General features: G+C 38.5%; 1 protein-coding gene across 1 annotated transcript; it reads right to left on the bottom strand.

Annotated features, from left to right (window-relative positions):
• Nucleotides 1–9,899: 9,899 nt before the first annotated feature.
• LOC131876566 (uncharacterized) lies at nt 9,900–10,286 on the bottom strand. The gene has a single exon (XM_059221999.1). It carries the CDS (start codon nt 10,284–10,286, stop codon nt 9,900–9,902), a length of 387 nt encoding a protein of 128 aa, XP_059077982.1.
• Nucleotides 10,287–12,105: the final 1,819 nt, after the last annotated feature.

The raw sequence follows: 12,105 nt of genomic DNA, 5'->3' as shown, positions 1-12,105 counted from the left end.
CACAAAGTCTTTTGGATCTAAAATTTACCTAACTTGTGTGCTTGCAGGAAGGGGTGATCATTTGAGACAATCCAAATTACTAATAAATATTTGTTGCAGGACTTTGAAAAGGATTTTATTTTGATCTTTATTGTGCCTTGTTTTCATATATTATCAAACACTTCAATTGGTGCACTAAAATTGAACTAGTGTCTTTTGTGTCTTGGGCAATAGGCTCTATTTGTTTCATCTTTAGAGGGTTTGTCTCCCCGTGTGGTCATTAGGATTACTAGTGAGGAGAGAACAACCCGAGTGGTAGCGAGGAAAAGCCATCCTCTTTCGAGCCACTATAAACAACTGTATTCATGGTGAAAACTATGGATAATGTGTGCTGATTAGTTCATACCGACACTATGTCTCCCCATAAACCCATTTGATCAAATTTATTTGATTAGTTGTAGGGCGTAACCCCTACCAGCTGGGAGCCTATTGCATTTACAGAGCTGAAAGTGTCGCATGTATGGCCACACGAGCAGATGCCCTTACTAGCACTTTTTTATTTTAGAAGCCAAAATCCTTCTAGTTGTTGGGGCAGGAGGTCGGACCTCTGGTAGCGACCCACACACATACGGTTTTTAGTAGAGATGCAAAGTTCACCACAGAGAGTTTTCATGGGGACTGATGCTTGGCTACCCCGAGAAGTGAGTGTCGAGGGTGGAGCCAGTAGGGTCAAGCATCTAAGTATCCGCTCTAAATAGCGTAGCCTCAGGGGAAACCCCATGTGGGATCAACAACTATTGTCCTGGCCAACCATAAGAATTGTGCTTGTCTTATTTTGAACAATCAAACATTCAAGACCAAACATCAAAACATTCTGTCTTTTGTGTCTTCAAGTGTATGCAAAATAATTTTACATCAAACAACACACTTTCTTTGAGTCATTTTGAGTCTAAACACTTGCAAACATTGAGTCCTCATCAACATTGTGTCCTCTTGTCACGAAAAACGATCAAAAATTTAGATTTGGTCACAACAAACAACTTCACAAATTGAAAAAACTTACAGTCCAACAAACAAGAGCAATCAGTTTCAGAATTATTGAGCTTCCTAAGCTATATCTTTAGGTTTCCATCTAGAATTCAACCTATTTTTGGGTCTCACAAAGTCCATCATTGCTTTACACCTTGTATTACATTCACATTTGTCTAAACTTGAGTCAAAAGGTCACTTGCTTGTCCTTGTCATACTTTGTCAACACATTACATACAACAACATTTTGCTAAGTGGTCCCTCATCAAGGTCTATCACCTTTGGGTCTCATTTGGTTTTACTTAGAGTCAAGGTCAACTTACCTCATCAAGAGAAACTATCATCTCTTTGGAAGTCACACTTACTCTACTACATACATACTTGGTCTTACACTTTGGACATTGGAAGTAAACTTCAGATTCATTTACATTCCATCCAACTCTTAGTCTTCCATACTCTTTCCATTTTCATCTAGTCTCACACATCTTGGTCAATACCTAGTTCATGGTTGAAACCCGTTCCCAAAAATCTAGGAGAGAAGCTAAAGTGGCTCAAGAGTCCACAAACATGAGTTCCTATGAGTATGACAATGATATCTTTTCCAATTCTGATCATACTACATTACCTGACATGGATGCCTATAGAAACATTCCAAATGTTGAGAACATGGATACTATAAACAACAATGATACACACAATGACAATATAGACAACATTTCAGTACATTCAGCAGAAGTGGAAGACTCCATTATGGATCCTCGTTTTAATCGATTGGTTGAGGAAATAATGAGGAGAGATAGACAATACTTCTTACAGGTGATGGCACAAAGTGGAGCCAAGATCCCTCATGATTTTGACACGTCTCAAATAGTAGAAAATCGACCTTTGCAACAACCTCACCTCAACATGGATCAAAGGAGGCCTAATAGTGGAGGCAATAGAAGACCACATATGGTGCCCGAATCACCATCATCTTTGTTTCAAAAATCAGAGGTCCCACATACACATGGTCAAGCATATGATACTCACCTTCGCAAACCATTATGGAAGTCTTATGCAGAAAAATATGCTCAATCACATACCAATGCTAAGGATCAACCACCAAGGCAATTGGATATTTAAAGGCATGCTCAAAATTTGGACACAAGGAAACCCTGCGTCAAATTTGGGGGCAACACACTAGAACAAACTCATGACATGCCTATAGAGTATGGTATACATGGACAAAGTAGATATTTCATTCCTCACCATTACTCTATACCAAGTGGTCCTTATAGGCATACGCAACATCGTTATAGACCTCCTCCATACGAACATGTGTATGATCAATACCATCCATATATGCAACATGCTCCTCCTCCACCCAGTGGCTCATGCATGGGATATGGTCCAAGAAGTCGGTCTCCACCAAAGAACAATTTGGAACAACAAATTAAGGACTTACAAAAGAAAATGGAGGACATAAATACACCGAAGCCAACTTACACGATGAGAGACATATGTCCCTATCCATTTGACAAAAGCATTCCAATGCCTCCATTTCCTACACACTTTGTGACACCTAAGTTTGATAAGTATAGAGGCAAAGGAGATCCTAAGGCACATATAAGACAGTTTTTCACAGCTTGCATTGAGATAGCAGTAGAAGAGACATATTTGATGAGATTATTCCCACAAAGCTTAGGTGATCAAGCTATGGAATGGTTCTCCCAACTTCCACCTGGAATTAAGTCATGGGGTGACTTAGCAGAGGCATTTATCCAACATTTCTCATACAACATAGAGACAGACATATCAGTCACTACTTTGTGCAACACCAAGCAAAAAGATGGAGAGTCTTTTTCATCATTTTTACAAAGATGGAGGAATCTAGCCAGCAGATGCTCTTGTGAAATTCCACAAAAACAAATGGTAGAGATGTTCACCCAAAATTTTAACAAAGACATTGGTTATGATCTAAGAAAAGCTTGTTTGTCCACCTTCAAGGACGTCATTGAGAAAGGATTAGCGACAGAAAAGGTCCTAATTGAGCAAGGCATCATCAAGATATTCAAAGAAAACAAAGAGGACTTTAAAGGAAAAGACAAGCCAAGATTTTGGAACAAAAACAAGAACACAGTCAATGATGGTGTTGTTGAGGCCAATACAGTATGACCCAAAATCGTTTTTTCTGGATCAAGCTCTACAAAAAATCAAGTGAATACTCAAACAACTTCGAAGTCACAAAGGGAGTACACTCCATTGGGAGAACCACTTGAGTCAGTTTTCAAGAAGCTAGTGGCAAACAAGATAATAACAATCCTAGATCTACCTCCATATGAGCCAAAGGTTAAACCAAATTGGTGGAATGATGATGAGTACTGTGAATTTCATAAAAGCAAGGGACATAAAATAGGAAATTGTCATCGACTGAAGAACATCATACAAGATCTCATTGATAGAGGTGACATTGAGATTGAAGGACACTCATCCAATCAAGAACATGAAATGTTTAAGGAACCATTCCCAAAACATGACAAGGGAAAAGCTAAAGCCACAGATGACCAAACCAACTATACCAGAGCATCCTATAACTACGATTCAACTGTCAATCACATTTCAATGGACAATTGTGTCTCTACCATTATCATCAAGGATAAAGCGCCTGAGAATTCTACCCAAAGACCCAATATTGTCCTAAAAGGAATTGGATCTTCTTCCGAATCTACCTCTAAATGTAATGTTACAACTCGTCGAGGTAAATTCACTTTGCAAGGTGCTCCACCTAAAAACACCGCTTCCTCATCAACTAAGCCTAAGTATGACCTTGTAGAACACTTAGGGAAGACACACGCACTTATCTCCATCCTCGAGCTCTTAAGCATATCACCAGCACATAAAGCCATTCTTGACAAAATCTTGAGAGACACCTCTGTCCCTACTGATCTGAATGTGGACCAGTTTCAAGCCATGGCGGGATACCTTTCCATTCCACACTCCCTTACATTTACAGAAGCTGATGACACCTCCGTGAGTCAACCACATAATTCACCTTTACACATTGAAGCCTTCCTACACAAACATCAAATAAAACGAGTCCTGATAGATGGAGGAGCAGGTCTAAACATTTCTACATTGAGCACTATTAAACAATTGGGATATTCTAAAAAAGATGTGAATTCTACAAACAAAATTACCATCAAGGCATATGATGACGAAGAGCGTTCATCTAAAGGCACTGTCACCTTACCTCTTAGAGTTGGGCCAGTTACGAAAGATGTGGTATGCCAAGTCCTTGATCTAGATCTCACATACAACATATTGCTAGGACGTCCATGGATTCATGAGATGAGCGTAGTACCATCTACACATCATCGATGTATCAAGTTTCCACATAATGGAGTTGAAGTGACCATCAAAGTTGATCCTAACCCATTTATATATTGCAACAATTTATGACCTAGATCAGAAATAACAATCCCAATTAATCGAGAGACTATTCCTTCATTGGTATATGTGGATCCAGAATCCTTGAAAGCTTCTACATCCAAACAAGCAGAGCTCAAAGAAAAGTTCAAGATTAAAGACATGGGATGTGGTGAATATATCTTTCATGTTGATCAACTCTCACTATCTTCTAACACATTTAATCGACAGGAACAACCTACAAACAATTTGCAATGCCAAGGATTTGGGTACGAAGCACTTAGTGTTGTGGCTACTAGTCTAAATGCAAATCTCCTCTAGTGGTGCAAGCAACTCTTGATATCAATAATCCTAAGAGTGGTTCCAACAAAGAATCTATTGAGTGTATCTCCAACCCTCTTGAGAACTCACATAGCCTTCCCATTTCATCCACTCTTTCCATTTCCACTCCGCTCCTAGACTTGGATCAACAAGAATTACAAAATCCCTTACTCACTGGGGATCAACAATCAAGCTTTGAAAAGAAAAATCTAAAAGTCAAAAATAAAGAAAAGTTCTTTAGTCCAAATCAAAATCAAAAGCTACTAGACTCTGCAAAAATCAAGGTCAAGGATAAAAATCCTATGAAGCAAAAAGAGCAAGAGTTGATCTCCCCTAATATCAAAATAACTATGGGCAAAAGTTCTAAAATTTCAAGTCAAAAAGCATACTTGTTGATCCTAAGTCTCCATCATGCTATCCTACTTTCACTTCTTTTCACAATCATAAACCTTCATTCCTCATCCACTTGTTCCGCACATCCTTTCCCTTCCGGTGATACATCATGGACCTTTAATGGAGCTTCCTCGAGGGACTTTGTTATCAGGGATGCCCAAACTTCTTTAGGTGAAACACATATGGGAAAATGTAGTTCACACACTAGTAATTCTATCTCGACTCCTTCATCAAGGAAGACAGTCACTCGAGCTACACAGAATTCAGTCAAGGAAAAATACAATTACAATCATAAAGTCAAGCCTCGTACATTCGAGACAGGTGACTTAGTTCTCAAAGAAAATCCTAAAAATTAGCAAGACGGAGAGAAGAAGGGCAAGTTCGAACCAAATTGGCTTGGTCCTTACATCATCACAACAACTTATGGATCAGGTGCATATTAGCTCTCAACTTCAGATGGGGAACCTTTGGAGGATCCTATCAACAACATGCACCTTCGCAGGTTTTACACATAGCTCTTCAGAATATCTCAATTCAAAAATACAAAAAAATAAAAAATATTCAAAATACAAAAAAAAATCATAAAAATAAAAAAATCATTACTTGGTGAAAACCTGGCAAACAGGAGCCTTGTGACACAAAAATAAAATAAATAAATTGAAAAACAAAAAACATTTCGTCCAACAATGAACACCACTTCGGTGGCGCCCTGGGCAAGTACTATGGTGAAAACTGGGTCACCAACGCCATGTGTAAAGACATTGCTCCTCCCTCCTTCAAGATTCACTTTCATCCTGTCACTTTGCACACACTCACAACCTATCCATCCATAATAAACTTACCCATTCCCATCATGGCTTGTTATTGATCTACCCAAGATTGGTTAGTCATTCATAATAAACATTCATTTTCACCCCTTTCCATTCATAATAAATCAGCTCCTATCCGTGGCTAAGGCAAATCCTATGTCTAGTAATGGGTGTGGAACTGAGAGCATCACATGTTCTGAGGAGTATAGTTTCTTCTAGCCTTCTTCAGTCTATCCATGCACAATCCGCAATAAAGGAACATTTGCATCGTTGATCCACAATAAAGTTCTGTCTTCTCCACAATAAAGTATCAGTTTCATGGATTTAGTTAGTTTTAGATGAGACACAGCAACAACAATGGGCTCCAACAAATCAAATCTTTCAACAGACTCAGACAACATTATGGTTCAGTGCTATCTATCATTTTTGTGAAAGTAAACATCGTGACCACAATCAAATAAGACTTATACGAGTGACAAGAGACACTAAACTTGAGGACTATAGTGGATGTTGGTGCCGAGTCTTGGTTTTCTTTTGATTTCATCTTTTGGTGACATGTCTTTTAGCTTTTCCAAGATGTCTCTGACTAGAGATTCTATCTCTAGGATGTCTTTGACTAGAAAGGCGAGGATGGGGTATCGTCACCTATTTTTCTTTGTTGTCTGTGGATTGTCTCTTAGTAATGCTATGACTTGTCCAAGGATATGAGGACACTGTGAGTCTAGTATGAACTGGGGAATTCCTTGTTTGTGATTGTCTTATCTCCATACAAACAGGTACAATGACTTTCTGGGTCGAACATATGCCTCGATTGTCATAACCTACTTGCCATAATAAAGCTCAATGATGATAACACACAAGAAGCTCTTTCACTTTCATATCTTCTATCTTCCATCCCCCTTTCTTGATTGACTTCCATCATCCTTCTTGAGTCCGTGTAGCCTGCTATCACATGACTGAGTATAATGACACACCAAAAATATTTGCATTTCATGTAGTTTGCACCTGCATTATCACATATTAAGCATTCCATACATACATATAGATATCACAATTGCATCACATCCTGCACACAACACATGTTAGCACATTTTATATTCTCATCATGTAAATAGTTATTTGCATTATCATATTCATCTGCATTTCATACATTCACATTTGCATTGGCAGAACATATAAAAACATAAAAGAACAAAAATATTGCATTTCATTATGTACATATTTGCATCCATATCATAAGCATCACATAGAACATCTCATCACATAGATACACATGCATATAGTTGCCGCAAAGATGAATCATCTCATATATATATCTCAAAAAATCATGTGTCATGATACAATGATGTCAAAATACATATGGCTATAGCCAATCCTCGTGTTACCCTGTCCGGACCAAAGAATCCGCTGATCACTCTTGCCAACACTGCTGGTAGTGCTAATCTTGTCCATGTCATGGTATCCCAAGCCACATGTCCAGTCCTCATCTCCAGTCCTAGATTCTGAAACGCTCGTCTCAGTGCATCCCTATCTTTGTCTCGATCGTAGGGTACTAACTCCCCATCGATCGGTATCCATAGTATCCTGTATACATCCTCTAAGGTGATTGTCATCTCACCCATCAGCAAATGAAACGTGCAAGTATTTGAGTTCCATCTCTCAGCTAGCGCAGTCAGCAATCCCATGTTCACCCAAAATTCAGCCACATACAAAATATGTCACAGGCCCATAGCATGAACCACTGCTCTTTCCTCAACTGTTAGCTCTGCTCGTAAATTTTGAGTTGATGGGAATCTCTCTCGTGACTCCAGCATAGGTAGGTACTCCTATAGTCAAGCAAATCAATCATGGCAATCAGGGGCATTCCCTGTTCATCACAAAATGTTGCTTATTATCCTGAGTGCTTATGGTACTCTATCCTAGTGACACTCCCTGTTCATCACAAAGTATTGTCGTTTATCCCAGTGGCACTCCCCGTTCATCACAAAGTGTTGTTATTTATCCTAGTGGTACTCCCTGTTCATCACAAAGTACTACAATTTTTTGTACTCCCTGTTCATCACAAAGTGCCTCGATCTATCCTATCCTAGGGCCTCTGCTTGAGTGTATCCTCTTGAGTAGTTTCCTGATTGGCAACGTATGTTCTGTCACAAAATTGTCAATCCTAGCCCTATCTGCTATCCTAGTCTTCCCTAGAGGACTTGCTTGAGTGTATCCTCTCAGTAGCTTATCCAATCAACAATGTATGTTCATCACAAAACTGTCGATTCAGCCTTGAAGACATATTGCCCTACCTAGCATGCATTAATGACAACATTTATTGCAACAAAGTAAAAAGAGGTTTTATGGTACTTACCGGCTCTCCTGCATCTGCTGGCCTCTGAAATCGGTGAACGCGATCGAATCTATGAACCAATGCCATCGTTGCTGACCGTTGCTACTCTATTCTCTCTGCACTCTGATCTCTTGGATGTGTGGATGACAATGAGGATGTTTTCCCCTCGTGGTCTATCTTATAGACTACCCTAGCCCTAGCCCTCGTTTCCCGAGTTAGTCTTCATTATCCCGTGACTCTGTCACTCTATCCTATCCGGTCAATCCATTCTAGCTTTTCTTTCTTATCGAGAGTTTTTTGCGATCTTTCCAGACATTTTCATCCAATTTCTCGAGGGGGCATATCATTCCCATCTTGGGGCAACTTTGTATCAGTTCATATTATCTTCTTCGAAACAACGCAACAAGCTGCATTATCTCAAAAAGGGGCAAAATGTAGACACCTAAAATTGTCATGTCTAATTAAATAAATATCTTTATTTATTTAATTATTTTAGCCTAATTCTTCTATTAATTAAATAAATCTTTATTTATTTAATTAATTCATTTATCCTCTTCTAGCCTTATTTCTCATTTAAATAAATACTTTTATTTATTTAAATTATCCTTTTCCTTAAATTAAATAAATATCTTATTTATTTAATTGATCCCACTTCTTCTATTAATTAAATAAATCTTTATTTATTTAATTAATTCATTAGCCTTTTCTACCCATGACACATGTCATTCATCTCTTAATTCCTACACTACCTACCCTTTCATTATTTTCTTATTTCCTCTACCTGCCCTTCAATCATAGCCGACCATTTATCTTTTACACCTCTCAATCTTATCCCTCCATTTCTTGTAGTGTCATCTATATAAGGAGATGCTTCCTTCATTATCAACCCTATGCATTCAACCCCTGGACATATACATTTTAATCAAGCATCCTAGCATTTGAACTTTCATATGCGATCAAGCCTACTTGCAACCACATTTCCGTTCTTTGTTGAGCTCTTGTGCACACATAAAATCTGAGAGCAAATATATCAAGCAAGATCAATGGAGATAGGAAGAATGGAGATCTAAACCCTATTGGACATGTGATGGTATAATCTTTGTGATTTTATTTGATTTGCATTGTCTTAGGTAATCTTCATATGTTATGGTGGATCTTTGTTGTTGTTAGGCTAGGGTTTTGTGGTTGAATTCATTTAGTCTTTCAATATTATTGTTATCCATTTTCACCATAAACAATTTGTTTTCTTGCAATCACTGTATAACAAACTGTAATTGTTGCAGGTGTTCTTTTTCATTCCTTGAGTATATCAAAATGTCATCTAAGAACACCAAGACGAACTTGTCAAGGGAGTCATGAAATATACTATTCATTAAATTCATGAAAGCGACTGGTGCATTAGTAAGTCCAAATGGTAGAACCGTGAACTCGTAATGTCCATAACAAGTTCTAAAGGTAGTCTTATGGATATCCCCATCGTTTAACCTCAATTGATGGTACCCTGATCACAAATCAATCTTGGAAAGGACTGCTACTCCACGCATTTGATCAAATAAATCATCAATGCGGGGTAGAGGATATTTGTTTCGAATGGTCAATTTATTTAGCATCTTGTAATCTATGCAAAGTCAGAGAGTCCCATCTTTCTTTTTAACAAAGATTATTGGTGCCCCCCGAGGCAACACACTAGGTCTTATCAATCCCTTATCTAGGAGTTCTTGAAGTTGGGCCTTTAAATCCATTAACTCGATCATTGTCATCCGATAAGGGGCTTTGGATATAGGTGCTGCTCCTGGTAATAATTCGATGGAAAAATCGAATATCCTTTTTGGTGGTAAGCCAGACAATTCCTCTGGGAATACATCCTGAAAATCTTGGAGGTAAGGATATTTCACATCAAAAGGCTCTTCTTGTTCTTCAACTTCACCAAACTCATTTTCATGACGATTACAATTCTCATACATCATCATATCATCCTGATATAGGACATCCTTTGCAACCCTGATTTCATCCATTTTAATTGCAAATATCTGACATCCTTTCTTTTCGCTTTGTCTCGGCTACATAATAGAGAGTTGTCCCAATTTAATTTCCCGTTGCATGCCTCGTAAGAGTACTTTGTTGCCAAAGTCATCCTGGCATTCTACAAACTTGTCGAAACAATTTACCCTTGCCCTATGATGATCCAACCACTTCATTCCTAAGATGACATCATACGTGCCTAAGTCAACTTCAGTAGTGAAGTTTGGAAATTCTACTCTTTCCCCAAACATGCATTTCTCTACCTGAGCTCTTGATTGGTTGGTGTATTCTATTGTCCATGAATTAGCCATAAAACTAGCTCTCTTAGGAAACCTATTAAGCATTTTTGGTGAAATAAAATTTTCAGTAGCACCTATATCAATGAGTATATTAATGGGTATACCATATAAAGTACCTGGAGTTTCTACTGGCGTGAACTGGTACTCAGCTTGGTGGTTATCAACTGCTGCATGAATTCTTTGCTGAAAAATTGCTTGTTGAGGTGGCAGTGGGTTCGTCTGATGTTGCCCTCCTGGTGGTTTAGTTGGGCACTGGTTGGCGTAGTGATTACCACCACAATTAAAACAACCCCCTGGTGGTCCCTTCTTTTCTAGTTTGCTACTATTCCCACCATTGTCCCTCCTGGGTTTATCATAACTCTTACCCTCTCTATGGTTATTTTGTTGTCCTCCTTGGTGTCTTTTACTGTTTTCATTGTTGACTCCATATCTGTCTCCCTTCTTGTTGAAGTTTCGAGATGACTATCCCCAGTTACTCTTCTTTCTGCTTCTATCTCTAATGGAATCGTCCTTACAGAGTTTTTGTTCTTGCCTAACAACTTTCTCATAGGCTTCATCCATAGTAGTCGGAGCTAAAACATCTACTGAACCACCTATTCGGTTGTTTAAGCTCATAATGAACTTCCTGATTTTATACCTTTCATCTACTTGGAAGTGAGGTACATACTTCTAGACATGCGTAATTTTTTCCCAGTAAGCATACACAGAAAGTTCTCCTTGTTTCAAATCCTAGAAGTCTGTCAATTTTTGCTCGAAGAATAATTGAGGTAGCCATCTTTGTCTGAACACCTCCACAAATTTGCTCCAGGTTATATGGTTTGATCTCAGGCCAAGTTCGGTCTTTTTGTTCTCCCACCAATCGACAACTTCTCTAGTTAGTTGGTAGGCTCCCCAAACAACCTTCATGTTTTCAGTATAATCTCTAATCTCAAAGTACTTCTCCATGCTTGTAAGCCAGGCTTCAGTAGCGTCTCCTCCTTCAGCCCCTTCGTACTGCGGAGGTCTCACTTTCTTCATATCTTCTGATATGACACCCATAAGTTGTTTTCCCCTGAGGTTTTGGTTATGTTTTGTGTTTCTTGGAACTCACTCTGATGAGTGTGCTCCTGCTCAGTTAATTGGTCCCCAAATTGAGACTCAAACTCCACGCTAGGTGTTTTTGTATGGTCACTTACTCTCTGCTCCAAGTCTTGGAGCCTATTTTGTGTGTTTTGAACCATCTGGATGAGTTTATCTAGTTTATCATTTGATGTTTCCGGACCTTTGGATTCTTCCCCACCTTCCGGGTGATGAGACATGTTATAGTTCTTGTGACACCTAACATTACAAAAAAAAATATGCAGTTTTAGTTTGTCTAGCATTCAACATTAAGAGTATGGGATGAAGCATACATAATTTTTTTTTAAACCATCTAACTATCCACATATATATCATGAAAATGTTTCCAAAAACTATTGTCAAAAGTAAGAGGGGGAGTTAAAGTTCATTATATACAATGTAACCCTATCAGGGT

This window comes from Cryptomeria japonica, chromosome 6, assembly GCF_030272615.1.
Source record: "Cryptomeria japonica chromosome 6, Sugi_1.0, whole genome shotgun sequence".
Classification (NCBI taxonomy): domain Eukaryota; kingdom Viridiplantae; phylum Streptophyta; class Pinopsida; order Cupressales; family Cupressaceae; genus Cryptomeria; species Cryptomeria japonica.
Note: the sequence above shows the minus strand (reverse complement) of the source record. Positions and strands in the feature narration are given on the sequence as shown.

Excerpts from the sequence above, each read along its gene's own strand:
- LOC131876566 (XM_059221999.1), bottom strand. The coding sequence starts at position 10,286 with ATGGATGAAATCAGGGTTGCAAAGGATGTCCTATATCAGGATGATATG.